Source organism: Corvus moneduloides, chromosome 4 (assembly GCF_009650955.1).
Source record: "Corvus moneduloides isolate bCorMon1 chromosome 4, bCorMon1.pri, whole genome shotgun sequence".
In the NCBI taxonomy this organism is placed as follows: Eukaryota; Metazoa; Chordata; class Aves; order Passeriformes; family Corvidae; genus Corvus; species Corvus moneduloides.
Window position 1 is genome coordinate 11,027,874 of NC_045479.1, and position 14,690 is coordinate 11,042,563.

The 14,690-nt window shown below is 44.2% G+C and overlaps 1 protein-coding gene across 1 annotated transcript in view; it reads left to right on the plus strand.

Annotated features, from left to right (window-relative positions):
- The window catches only part of VWF (von Willebrand factor), a 123,487-nt gene that overhangs the window by 33,895 nt on the left and 74,902 nt on the right, over nucleotides 1-14,690 (plus strand). Inside the window, 5 exon segments of the mRNA XM_032105904.1 lie at nucleotides 889-1,084; nucleotides 1,656-1,871; nucleotides 7,827-8,067; nucleotides 8,876-8,970; nucleotides 10,568-10,728. Of these exon segments, the coding sequence (XP_031961795.1) occupies nucleotides 889-1,084; nucleotides 1,656-1,871; nucleotides 7,827-8,067; nucleotides 8,876-8,970; nucleotides 10,568-10,728 (909 nt within the window).

A 14,690-nucleotide genomic window follows, 5' to 3' on the forward strand; every position in this document is an offset into this window, starting at 1 on the left:
GGTTACTCATGCAAGCCTGCCCAAACTAGCATTCAACTACATGGATACAGAGGACATCAAGGCTCCTGAGTAGTTGATAGTGTTTGTAGTGTACCAGAGCTTTACTCCTAACAGAAACTGACAATTCCTACTAAAATAAAAGTATTGGTGTCTTTGTGTTGCAGATGTTGCTTAGGAGATTTCTCTCTGTTTACCTCTAGGTTTAGGGTCACCTTTCAGTTGCCCCTTGATTTGCAGCAGGAATAAAACAGGGTGAAAAGTGCACCTGCTCTGTGGGTTGTTGGCAATTCTGCTTTTAGTGTGCCTGAAGCTCCTCTAGGCAGGAGGAAGCTCTAATGTGAGGTAGCTTTAGGGGTATTAGTTTATTCCTTATTTTATCCAGGGTCCTCAGTGTCGAAGGGAGCATCTCCAACATTGACTCAATTTTGTGATAAAACAGCCTGTTTAAATTTCCTTCATCATCCAATTTTCCTTTAAATTGTGAAATGCTCCCAGGTGCAGTCTTTTCCCCCAAACTGCCATTGTAATTACATAAAAAAGATGCAACCACCACTGTTGCCCTGCTCATTTATAAGAATGGAGGGGGGAAAATAGGGAAAGACTAAACTGGACCTCTGATCAAGGCATAAAAATAAGCTATTTTTCTCTTAGTCACCCTCTGGAATTCACTGTACTGTGCAACAATTGTCCTGCTGCTACTAATAGTAGCATTTTTGTTAGAAGTTTAAAAATACAGCACAATGGCATTGTGTCTGTAGTATTTTGATGTGTGTTTGAGAATTTTCTTGACTGCTAAATTGTGTATGTTTCATTCCTTAAAAAAAAAAATCTTGCTCTGCAGTGGTAACCTGTTCTGGAAGATGAGCGTGCTAATGTTGTGTTCCTTAGGTGTCTCCAGTCTACTCTGAAAGGATGTGTGGGCTGTGTGGAAATTATGATGGGAACCAAGGGGATGATTTTCTTACACCTTCTGGCATGGTGGAATCCCTTCTGGAAGACTTTGGGAACTCCTGGAAGCTCAATGCAGACTGCCAGGACTTGTTAAAACAAGACAGTGACCCCTGCAATCTCAATCCTCACTTAGGTACTGAACTCTACCCAAAATTAACGTGTGCAGCAAATGGTGATCTTCCATTTACATTAAAAAAAAAGGAAAATAAAAGAAGCTAATATTGTTTACATTACCACCAGGGTGACTGTAATATATGTTTAAAAAAACCCAATAAACAACAGCAACAACAAAAAAAAACCCACAGAGAGACTTGTATTGATGCAGGCTTCCTAAGGAAAACGTAATATTTTGTGAAAATTGAAAACAAAAATTAGTTTAATTTTGCAAATATAAAAAGGCAGCAGAAAGCAGAAGCCCTGTAAAAGGAATTAGAGCACCAGAAATAGTGCTAGGAAAATATAAAAGCATTGCTTTTCCTTGATTTGTTTTACTAGTGGAATATTATTCTTTCAGTAGAGCTCATGACATATGAGCTGTGGTGCTATCTGTGCCTGCCTGATGCTGTTTTATTCTTGTGTGGTTTGTTTTTTGGGTTTTTTTTTCCTTTTATAAAATGAAAAGAAAATGCATACTGTGGCTCCTCTAGCTTTCCTTGAAAGTCACTGATTGATTCAGTGTGAGCATGTAATTTTTTTCTTTTTAGCCAAATATGCTGAGGATTCCTGCTCAGTTCTGCTGTCTCCTGCCTTTGAACCTTGCCACCATGAAGTCAGTCCCACTCCCTACGTGAAGAACTGCCGCTTTGATGTTTGCTCCTGCTCCAGTGGCAAGGATTGCCTGTGCTCTGCCATTGCTAATTATGCAGCAGCCTGTGCCAGGAAGAGCATCCTGGTGCCGTGGAGACAGCCCGACTTCTGCCGTAAGTGCAGTGCTGCTCAAACCCGCTTATTTTCCTTATCCTGAAGGAATTTTTCTGGCAACAGAATTGGATGAAAGATCTAGAATAAGATGCCAGATTTTCCTTATGGCAAAGGATGAGAGCAAATCTTTAGTCCCCACTGGTAAGGATGCAAAAGCTGTTTCCAGGGACTGCTCAGCACTGGGGGAGAGAAGCAGTGATCTGACACACCTCCACAGAACTTTTGCCTGGATTTTCATTTTCAGCTACTCACCTGGAAACTTTCTGAATGTCCCAGGGTAGAAATCTCCCAAGTGATTTGTAGTAATCCACGAATTGCCTTTTTTTGAGGCCCAAGCTTCCCAGGTCCTGACCTCATCAGTGACTCCTGACTTTAGCTGAATGTGGGGTTATGGAGGAAGCACAGAAGAGCAAGACAAACTTGTATCAGAAGAGAATTTTGGCAATCTTGTGGCACCAGCCCTCCTCACAGCAGGGCTAAATTACTGTAGATTGCCTGATGTCTTGTCCAGACAAATTTTGAATCTGCAAAAACAGAGGTCCCACAGCCTCTCCGACATCTCTCCCTTATCCAGGGCAAGATTAATAGCCAATCTGCTAAGAGGCAGGAGCAGAAGAATCCAACACCTTATATTTCTTTTATTTCTCTGTTAGGTCAATGTGGTAGGAAATTGCCATGTAATTTTGACTGAGCACAGACATACTTTTCCCATAAATATTTGTGAAGTGAATGTTTTTCCATTTTCCTGAGCAACTTTGTTATTAAGGAAAGAAGACAATTGAAAAATTTGGGGGGAAACATGTGTGCTTGGCAGCTCTCCAGATTTGTTCTGCTACTTCTTCCCAAACAGACGGTGGGAAAAACATTTATAAACTGAGTGTGTAGAAAGTGGAAAAGAGAGAGGTCGCTGGCCTTTGACCTGGTAGGGTCTGCAAGGTCAGTAACCACAACTTCTGCAGGCTGGAAAGTGTTTGCTGTGAATGAGAACAAACCCAGTTTATATTAAACTGCTGCATGGTTTTATAAGATTTTACCTAGTTTATGTAAATGTTCAGATAGTGGAACAGTAATGTAATAAAAATCCTTTCAGAGCTCTGCAGGTCTGGAGGCTGAAAGAAAGAATAGCGATAATGCCCCATTGCTCTTTCTGTAATTGAACAAGTCAATTTGCACAATTAATCTTTAATAGTGCAGAGCTGCTTCTTCCTTTCTGTGCATTACAGAGAGCTTTGTGCTCTCACAAAGTGACGATTTCCCTGATTGCAGATCCATCAGCCCCCATTAAATAATCCTGGTGCCCTAGACATCTCCTGTCACATGAAGGAGAGCAATCCCTCTTTTTTAATGGGCTTGAGATGTGAATGTGCAGGTTGTGTAATTTGTGCTGATGGCCCAGTGCACTGAATGTGTGCTCCACCCCTGCCTTCATCGCCAGAGATTTGGTTTCTTGGGAAATGACTTGACAGAGCCAGTTTGCTTGATTTGGAGTGGATAAGTGCCAGGGAGCAAAGTCATTAGTGTAGCACAGCATTTCTGCTGTGTGTCAAGCTATCAAGTGCATTCAGTGTCCTTATCTTTGAAATCATTTTAGTTGCAGTTTGATTATTTAAGACCTGACTCATACTCCTGCAGCCCACCGTGAATAAGCACCAGAGCCAATCCCTTCATGCTGCAAGGGAGGAGCAGACAGGCCATGCTGTGAAGGGTCTTTCGTGCACCTGCATGTAAAAAATTGGGTAAACCCCAGGCTGAATGGCTGAGTCCAGAGAGTGGTGGTGAATGGAGTTAAACCCAGCTGGTGGCTGGTCACTGGAGGTGTTCCCCATGGCTCAGTGTTTGGGCCAGTTTTATTTAATACTTTAACCAAGGATCTGGGCGAGGGGATCGAGTGCATCCTCACTCAGTTCTCAGATAGCACTCAGGTGGCTGTGAATGTGGATCTGCTGGAGGGCAGGAAGGCTCTGCAGAGGGATCTGGACAGGCTGGATCCATGGGCCCAGGTCAGAGATCTGAGGGTCCACAAGGCCAAGGGCCCGGTCCTGCCTTGGGTCACACCAACCCCCTGCAGCTCCAGGCTGGGGCAGAGGGGCTGGAAAGCTGGGAAAGGCCCTGGGGGTGCTGGGGACAGCGGCTGGACATGAGCCCAGGTGTGCCCAGGGGGCCAAGAGGCCAATGGCACCTGGGCTGTGCCAGCCATGGGGTGGCAGCAGGGCCGGGGCAGTGACTGTCCCCTGTGCTGGGCACTGCTGGGGCCACACCTCAGATCCTGGGGCAGCTCTGGGCCCCTCCGGACAAGAAAGGCATTGAGAGGCTGGAGCGTGTCCAGAGAAGGGAACTGAGCTGGGGAAGAGGCTGGAGCACAAATCTGGTAAGGAGTGGCTGAGCCAGGGGCTTAAGCCTGAAGAAAAGGAGGCTCAGGGGGACCTTCTTACTCTCAGCAACTCTCCAACAGGAGGGTGCAGCCAGGTCGGGGTCGAGGTCTGCTCCCAGGACACAAGTGACAAGAGGAGAGGAAACGGCCTCAGGTTTTACCAGGGAGGTTCAGATTAGGTTTTATGTAAACATTCTTCATGGAAATGGTTATCAAGCACTGGCACAGACTTCCCAGAGAAGTGGTTGATTCACCATCCCTCGAGGTATTTAAAAGCCACGTGAATGTGGTGCTTAGGGACATGGTTTAGTGGTGGACTTTAGTGGTGGGGTTAGCGGCTGGATTCAATTATCTTAGGGTCTTTTCCAACCAAAGTATTTCTATGTTTACCTGTCTCAAGTGTGTATTGTTCTGTGGCACAGGGAAATCAGTCAACAGCTCCCTAGATCTTTCTTCAGATTTTAGGACCTGTTGGTAAGCCCACTATTTTCCTTAATGTGGTAGTCCTGGGGCACCTTGTGACTTTGCATGGCTTCTGTAAGAGGATTTGTATAGGAAAAATCCAAGAGTGATGGAGCAGGAAATTAAGGACAGGCTCTGAGCAGCAGTTGAGGATGGGTACAGTGCAGGCTGGGCCTCAGCATGGTGGAGAAGCTGTGTTAAATCTAGTCCTGACAGGGTGCACCTTCACCCAGAGGTGGCAACATTTTCACCTTGTGTTACTTGAGGAACTGGTCATTGTTTGTCCCTTTCACTCTGGTTTGAAAACCCACCCACAAAAGCTTCGTGAGCTGTTTGATGCAGACACATTTTTTCCAATGCTTTCCCACTGTTTCTTATCTTATTCCTGGGATAGGCTGTGCTTCAGAGCACAGCACTGAGCTATTTTGGTTTTACAGGAGGCATCCACAGAGACTAGATGCACCTTGCCTTTTCCTCTCATTTTCCTGGCAACAGTGGGATGGGTTTTTCTTAGTGACAGTGTATTACACAGTGTACAGACAACAGGCCTCTCCCAGGTCAGTTGTCTTGCCTTTTTGTGGTTAAAAACAGATGTTGCTGGGAAGGGATAGAGCAGTGTATTGGGATGTGGAGTGTAAGCATGGCTTTGGGAAGCAAAACTGGAAAAATAGGGGATGTTTTGAAAATTTTAGGAGGTGCATGGGCAAGGAAAATCATAAAATGGTTTGGTTTGAACGGGACCTTAAAAATCGTCTTGTTCCAAGGGACACCTTCCACTAGACCAGGTTTTTCCAAGTCCCATTCAGCCTGTTCTTGAACACTTCCAGGGATGGGGTGGCCACAGCTTCTCTGGGAACCCTGTGCCAGGGCCTCAGCACCCTCATAGGGAAGAATTTTTTCCTAACATCCAATCTAAACCTACTGTCTTTCAGTTTGAAACTGTTCCCACACATGAATTACAATGCTTTGCCTAAGAAAGGGATCCACTGCAAAGTTGTCCCTGTGGACAGGGAGTGTTACCGCTGACTAGAAAGTAGGGCAGAATGTTGGGCTTGGTTATCCCATCTTATTTTGAATCTTGAAACTCTAATAAACTGATGCACCCATCTGCAATCTGCCAGACCAGTTCCATGTTTCCAGAGGTTCATGGGTAGCAAATAATACTTTTGGCTGAGGCCTCATGGTTGTCTTGCTATAACGTGCCTTTAGTGATGAAAGTTATTTTTAAAATGGTCCTCAGCCCTGGGCTGTGCCTGTTCAGTGTTTGATTTACTGCAAAAATCAGGTTTATGTAAATTAGAAGCACGTTTCTGTGGATGGCTGCCAAAGACTCCTGTAAGAGTGAGTGAACCTATCTGCTGCTTAGTCCAGAGTTAGGAAGCATTTGCTGTATTGATGAGCACACATTTCTTGGGCTGTGTTGTGAAAGGCACATTAAATAGTTTGGGCACAAGTCCCAGGCTTGGATGACCTTTTCTCTGAAGAAGGGTTCAAGTCACCTTAGATGCTTCTGGTCTGGATCCTCAGTTTAGGGTGTTACACTCCCATGTATGGGGCTGCAGGAGCCTCAAGAGAAGCTGGGGAGGTGTTAATGCAATCATGTCTCTCTTCAGTAGGCAGGAATAATTCTTCATTTCAGAAGAGTTCTGTGGAGGTGACCATGAGCACCTGGTCAGTACGTGGGCCTTGCTTTGCTAGTCCAGTGAACACCTGGCTGAGGCTGCAGGCCCATCCTGTTGTTCAATGCCTGCCAGAGTCCCCAGGGACGTGTGCACACAGAAGAGAGTAGGGATTATCACATCGTTCTGCAGGGATGACAAGAGGAAGGGCTTTCTCTTGTAACCCTTTGATCTTGGTTTTAGCAAGGTACAAATGCGCCAACTTTGATTTGCAGCTGCTTCCCTGAACAGCCTTCCTCATCACCGTACAACTGTTTGCTGTGGAAGGTTGCTACAAACGACAGTGTAAATCCTGGTTATCAGGAAGCCTGTTAAATTCAAACTCTTGATAAAACTAACTCGTTTTCTTGTCTTCTGCAATGTGTTGTCATAGCTGCCACCTAGTGCTGATGCTGATGTGTGCACAGGTGAATGCCTCAAAATCGGCCCTGTAGAAAGAGGAAGTAATAAACAAAGAAGCCAAAATGGCTCAAAAGGCCATAGTTAGTCTCCATATAAAATAATTCATCATCAAAAATCGTTAGTATCAAGGTTTGGCTTCATGATTGCTAAATTACTTCCTTATTTGCTCCTGTTTCCATAGAAATCGTGGAGTACTTCTGGGATGTGAGGCTGTAACGTGTTGCAGCACACCTGCTTATCAAAGCTGAAAAGTACTTTTCTACTACTTCTCTACTACTTCTACTACTTTTCTACTTTGACCAGATTGTTGCAAGGGAAGAGAGGTGTAAGTGTGTACATCACACTTGTAATGCTACTAAATGCATGGAATCATGGAATGGTTTGGGTTGAAGGGACCTTAAAGACCATCTCATTCCAACACCTCCCTTTGATGGGCTGACTCCTTCCACTACTCCAGGTTGCTCAGAGCCCCATCCAACCTGGCCTGGAACACTTCCAGGGATGGGGCAGCCACAGCTTCTCTGGGCAACCTGTGCCAGGGCCTCAGCACCCTCACAGGGAAGAATTTCTTCCCAATGTCCATTCTAAACCTGCTCTCTGTCAGTGTGAAGCCATTCCCCCTTGTCCCATCACTCCAGGCCCTTGTCGACAGCCTCTCTCCTTCTTTTGTAGGTTCCCTTTAGGTACTTTAGGAGAGCTTCAATTAGGTTATCCTGACTGTGATCCAAATAATAATAGAGGTTGGACAGCACTTGTTTCATGTTCTGGGTGAAATTTTGTGGCTGGATTTCCATCACAAAGGTTGTAGTCAAGTCCTGGCATTATTGGGAACTTCCTTTTGTAACGTTTTGTTTGTGTGTATATATAACCAGTGCCTGAGGCTGCACTGGTGCTGCATTTAAGGGAGGATGGTATAATACTCCATTGATGAGTAAATTGAGCAAATACCTTTTAATCCCAGGCTTCCCAGTCTGGTTTAGGCAGCTTTTCCTTTAGCTGGATTTAGATCAAATGCTGTTTTCCCTCATGTATTTCACCAGCAATGGCCTGTCCTGAAGGCCAGGTGTACCAGCAGTGTGGGACACCATGCAACCAGACATGCCGGTCCCTGTCCTACCCAGAAGAGGACTGTGAGCAGCTCTGCCTGGAGGGCTGCTACTGTCCCCCTGGGCACTACCTGGATGAGCACGAGCAGTGCGTGCCCAAGTCCCAGTGCTCCTGCTACTATGATGGGGAGATCTTCCAGCCAGAGGATGTCTTCTCGGATCATTACTCCATGTGGTAAGTGCAATGTTCGTAACCCTTCCCTACACCCCTCACTCCAATTTTTTGGATGGCTTGAGTTGTTAACTGGGTCAGTTCCTGTGCATCCACTGAAATTAGTTTAAGAAAAGGCAAGATTTTGCCTCCAACAAACCAAATGGGGAGTTTTGCTGTTGCATCTCTCTCCACTTAATTTCAAATGCCACCTTACTCAGAATTACTCTGTATTAGGCCTTGTTCCATGAACAGTTCCTGCCAGTTAGAAATGGAGCTTAATTACTGACAATATGTACTTTGTGGGCTTTTAAAATGTCACTTTAATGTACTGTGATACACTTCTTAACTGTTGAAACCTAATTACCTCTTGTCAAAGATACAAGTATTAAAAAGCATTTCTAATTGTTAAATTGAGTAGCAGTACACTTGGAGTGGGAATGCAATTGGTGGGCAAGCCCAGTTTTGGGAACAGTGTTTTCTCCTTTTCCTCTCTACCACAAAAATCCCAAGTTTCAGGAACTAGGTGGTCCCTTACCTCTTTCCACGGCAAAGCTGGCTATTGTCTTGCCCGGCTTTATCCCTGTGCAGCTGCACTGGATCTAGCAGGACAGGGCCAGTAGGCAGCTGGATTGCCATGCCACTGTATCCCATCAACTCCCTTAAGGAAAGTTTGCCTTTAACGTTGACAGACACAGTGGACAGAGAGCAACAGCTCAGCCCCAGTGAGGTGTAGTTTTGTATTCTGACAAGTTCCCTGTTGACTGAAAATCAGTGTGGGTGAAAGCTAAATGCCATTTCATTAAATATAAGCTCTGTTTGTTTTTCTTAGCTATTGTGAGAATGGATTCATGCACTGCAGTACAAACAGAGCTCCTGGTGCCTTCCTGGCTGATGTTTTTGCTGATGAGAGGCCATCTCCCAGAAGTTAGTATGCCTTAAAAAATTAATATTTTACTTTGACTTTTTTTTTCCCCTCAGTCTCTTGGTAGTGTAGATTGGAGAAGAAGTTCCAGAGTTTGCAACAGCTGTGATACTGTGAGACTTTTTATATTTTTTTCTATGGGATAGAAACAAAAGGGTTGTGTGGGAGGGTGCAGGGCTCATTGAATCTCACCTCTCAAAATTATAATTAGCCACTGCAGTCTCTCTTGAGCTGAAGAGGTTAAAGGATGCCTTGGCAGTGATCTGAGGTCCCCAGTTGCTATTTGAAGATCACAAGACATCAGTAACTCATCAGCTTTATGCCTGCTGCTTCTCACTAATGGGATGCAGACTCTCTTTTCTGGTGCAAATGAGGCTTTTTGTGGCCTGAAGGTTACACTGCTGCCAGGTTCCCAGTGTGCTTTCCAGCCAGCAGGAATCTCCATGAAACCTCCTGGAGACTGACAGCTGCCACGTTTCCCATCAGTAGACAGGTTTATCAAATATTTGACTGTGAGGCGTGCACGGGAACACTTCCAGCATCTAATTGGGGCTTGCAGCATTGGAGAAAGGCCAGAAGTGCTCTGGGATCTTTTGGGGTTTCCCACTGATGGAGCTTATGGGATTGCCATGGGATAGGGGGGTTTGAGACTGGATGCATCTCAGAGGGGACAGGGCTAGTGTAGCTTTGGGAAGGCCTGGGAATATCCAGGAGTTGGACTTGGTGATCCTTGCGGGTGCCTTCCAACTCAGGATAAGCTATGATCCCTATGGGAACACCAGTAGAGCCAAACACGGTGTCTTCCATGGCACACTGACAAATGCACCTGTACATGGGGTCTGGAGGAAATTTGTGGTTGATATTAGCCTGTGCCTTGGAGACAAAGGGTTATTGTTTGTCTTTGCACCTTCTAAGGATAAACCACCTGCTAGTGGAAAACACTGTAAATCCCTCTGTAGGTACAGGGCAGTGACCTGCTTAATGTTGCTTGCTAGGACACCAGTGACAGTGTCACTGGTTGGGTCACCTGTTCTTCAGGTGAAGCCTTCCAAGTGAATATCTCACCAAACTCTTCCCTTAATGCTCCTAAGACGTACTTTTCCTGATATTAGTATGTCAAAGCTGACAAAACCTCAGAGAGGCATATTGCTAGTACCACTTGAAATAATATCCTAGAGCTTCTTGGGACACTCTGATCTCTCAGATCCTGAAGTCTCAGAGTTTGTTTTTAAGCTCAGGGCATTGTTATGGGAAATGGGTCTAACTAGAATAATATACGATGCTGTTGCTTCTCAAAATATGAATTTTCTGACTTTGTACAGTGCCTACAGGTGTTTGCATAGCCCCAGAGCAGTCTGGAATTGCACTCGTATGTTTAGTGCAGCTTTTTTGTGTCAGAATTAAATACCTGCTTTCATGGCAGCCTGAGGTCACTCTGGGAGGTAGGGGCTGCTTTCTTTGCCATATCATGTGTAGTGGTGTTGCTCCAGGCTATATTCTAAATTTTCTAATCAAAATCTTGATCCACTTTTTGGAAAAATACTATGCCAACAATACTTGAGTTCTAATTGCAATTTCTGTAAACTAATGTCTTTAAAGTAAAAAGGAGCTTGACATGCAGAGTCCCCATGGAAAAAATTATCTGTCCTGCCAACAACCCACGAGCAGAAGGAGTGGAATGTACCAAGACCTGCCAGAACTATGACTTGGAGTGCATCAGCCATGGCTGCGTATCTGGATGCCTCTGTCCAAAAGGGATGGTAAGCAGGTTTCAATACAGCAGGGAGAAGCAGGTCCTCTTTGCTTTCTTGCCTTCATTCTGTCCTACCAACAGTCTTCTTGCAGCTTGGGAATAAGTGGTTGTGAAGTATTGACTGTCAAGCTGTGGCTGGCTTAAAGAATGTGTATTAGTATATCTTCATTGAAGTTGAACTTTAGCTCGTAAAAATAATTCATAATCAAAATTCCAAAGCCTGATTTGAAGATGAGTTTATGTTTTCCTTCAGCTCTGCTCTTAAACCCCTCCTCAGTCTTGCTGAACTTTCTCAGAGACAGAAGTACACAGATGCCCATATTCAGGTTGATCAGAGGAATGGAGCACTTCTCCTCCAAAAAAAGGCTGAGAGAATTGGGATTGTTCAGCCTGGAGAAGGGAAGGCTTTGGGGTGACCTCAGTGTGGCCTGAAGGGGGCCCACAGGAAAGATGGAGAGAGACTCTTGACAAGGGCCTGGAGTGACAGGGCAAGGGGCAGTGGCTTCACACTGACAGAGAGCAGGTTTAGATTGGGTATGAAGTAAGAAGTCTTTACTTGTGAGGCTGGGGAGGCCCTGGCACAGGTTGCCCAGAGAAACTGTGGCTGCCCCATCCCGGGAGTGTCCAAGGCCAGGTTGGATGGGGCTCTGAGCAACCTGGGATAGTGGAAGGTGTCCCTGCCCATGGCAGGAGGGTTGGAATGAGATGATCTTTAAGGTCCCTTCCAACCCAAACCATTCTGGGATTCTCTGATCCAGCCACCCTTCCTGCTGATACTGGTTCCTCCTTGTCAAGTCTCCATCTCTCCAGTTGCCTTCCTGTAGGTTGTATCAAATTGAAGGCTCTCTGTGAGAAGGAACGTGAGACATGAAACTTGCTAAGATGATGCCAGAGTGTGTCTTGGAATTGCAGGTGGTGTACTAAGCACACTTTTCTTCCCCCCCCCCGAAAAGAGGCTTCCTGGAGTCCAGGGTTATTTCCCACTGTAACCCTCAAATTTCATCATTATTTTAAGTGTTTTCTACCCCCAAATTCCATCAATTATCTTACTAGAAAAACAGCTCCCTCGATTTCTCATTAGACAGTAATTTCTAGTATTAATATAAACATATTTTGAACATTGCTACTGTATTTTTCTGATAAACACACATTTATATAAATAGATTCTACTCCAGAATAAAATGCCAGCTCTAGACAAAAGCCCAGGCTTGTGAAATGTCTTGGAGGTGAAAAAGACAGAACAGAATCTGATGTCACCCATAAATTTCCACTGCTATTTTAAAAATCAAGTGTTGCTTCTTTTCATATTTCAGTCTATAAATGTCTGTCCTTTAACTGAAAAATATTCCTAAATAATAGTGAGATAAGAAAACTTAGAAAAGCTTGTGTACTTGTAAAATTCCAAGAGCCCAAGGGTGAACAGGTTTTTCTTTGCATCTAACATTCAGACCTTTGATTTGGTGAAGGAGCTTGAGATTTTTGGTTTCAGTTCTGGGATATGGTAATAGTACACTTTTGACATAATTGTGGAAAACCAACTATGATAACCACTCCACAGGAAAAAACCTCACAGTAATTAACCTTCATGTTTGCTACAGTATTTCATATTCTTTTTCAGTAAGTTGGAACAAACAATTGTTTCATAAAATTGTTGGCACCAGAGCAGTCTTTGGCCTTTTGGAATTGGAAACTCCAGCTGACTTTGCAGTGATGTGAAATACACCCCTGAATTCAACAAGGTGGTTTGTCAGGTTTTGGATTGTAGGATCAGGCTCAGTAATTTTTAAAAACTACTAGTAAAATAAGTTCTCTCTCCACTAGATGACAGTATGGTTTAATCTTCACTAAACTCAGCCTGGAATTACTTGTTCTGCTTCGCTTCTGGCAGAGAGTAAAAATCACAAGATGCACCAAAGCCACGACAGGAGAAGCCCATGTAGAGATGATCTTGTAGCCACTGCCATGCAAAGACAAGATCAAGCCCAGTCTCCCTTCAGGTGTGTCCCCTTTGCCCAGTGTTTGATTCCTGGCTCCACAGGAACCTGCCAGCTCATTGTCAAAGAGCAGTTTCCTCCTCACCCAATGGGATGAGGTTTGGGAGTGCCTTTTTTTCTTATTTCTGCACTCTGCAATGAGGCTTTGTGCTTCCCCACTAGAGAAGGATTTGGGATGGTGACCAGGATCTCCTTTCCATCCTGTCCTTTTCTAACACAGACTCTGGGAACACAGGCAAAGCTCTGCAAAGTCAAATCAAAGTCTGTGTTTTCCAGGCTTATACCAACAGAGGTGAGCAATAAAGGGACTGGAAAAAGGAATAACCATTTTACTGGTCAGTCTCCCTTATTGGTGTTCTGTAATCCTGCCTAATTTACAAGAACTCACAGAGGTGAGCTGCTGTTTGCAGGAAGGTCTGTGGGGAGTAACAGATTACTCAACATGTGTTCCCATAAATATTAGCACATATCATCATTCTGGGAGAAATTGTACCTTCTTACTGAAGATTTTTTTTTTCTTTTGTGGTACAGTAGCACATGAAAGTTATCAATGTTCATGGATAACTTATTAGCTTGAAGACAAAACCTAATTTCTTTCAACTGAAAAATAAGTTGTCCAGTTCATCTTGACTTAGTATTTTACATTGTTTTGAGTTCTAGCAAATAAAAATGTTCAATATGTCATAAAAATAATTTTTCTTCTTCTGTCTTTGATTATCTGGAAGGTGGGAAATTCTCAATGCTTGTCACCCTTTTGCAGAGCAGAAAAGAGAAATCATAACATATGTGCAGAAGTGTGGGGAAAAATATGCTTTCTCAGATTAGTTTACTGCACTTCAGGTTTTTCCCATTGGAAAATATTAATAAATATACAAATGGAGTGTTGAGCACCTTTCTGGGGAAAGAGAGGAGAAGAACAATCAGAGAGCACAAAATCCAGACACTCCAAAAGTAGAAAATTAGTTTCTTTCCATTCCCAGTGACTGACACAAAATTAAGGTTTAAAATTTAAATGAAATATTTTATTGCATTCTGACTGCTGAAATAAAACTATTTCTAAAACTTTGATACGTTAGTAGAAAAAGGAAAAAAAATACAAACCCTAAACATCTTAACCAGGAAAGTTTGGAAGATTGTTTTGTCTGCTTGCTAACTGTTTTCAACGGAAATTTGCCTGACTATTTTGATTTCTCTGTTGTATGTTTTTCAGTGTGGGCTTATCCGATATTACAATATCTTCATGAGGAGGTGGGCATGTCAAATAAATATCAGAGCCATACAGCTAGCATAAGAAAGAGAAGTCAGGTGTAGACCAGCACATTTTGATGTCCTAACATGTTTTTGACTTGTCTTTGTTTGCACTGTAAGGGTGAGAGGCTGTTTTAGTTAAAGGAAACATTTATGAAAGAAATTGTTCCCTGTGAGGCTGCTGAGGCCCTGGCACAGGTTGCCCAGAGAAGCTGTGGATGCCCCACCCCTGGGAGTGTCCAAGGCCAGGTTGGATGGGGCTCTGAGCAACCTGGTCTGGTGGAAGGTGTCCCTCTTCATGGAGCTGGATGATCTTTAAGGTCCCTTCTACTCCAAACCAGTCTCTTATTCTAAAGCCTGTTAGCTATTGGGTTCTAATCTGACCCACTTCCATTACTTAATGCCACGTTCCTTTATACCTTTGGCTGACTTTCCACTGAAATCCACAGGTGTGCCAGGTGGAACAGAGCCATGTCTGAGCTTCCCTTGACAGAGGGATACTCATCAAATTGTGTTGACCAAGAGAGTTCAAAGTTTAGGCTCATTGAGTTGGATTTCAGGACCACAGAATCTCCTGACTTGGAGGGGACCCAGAAGGATCATCCAGCCCAGCTCCTGGCCCTGCACAGACACCCCAACAATCCCACCCTGTGCATCCCTGAGAGCATCCAAACACTCCTGGAGCTCTGGCAGCCTTGGGGCTGTGCCCATTCCCTGGGGAGCCTGT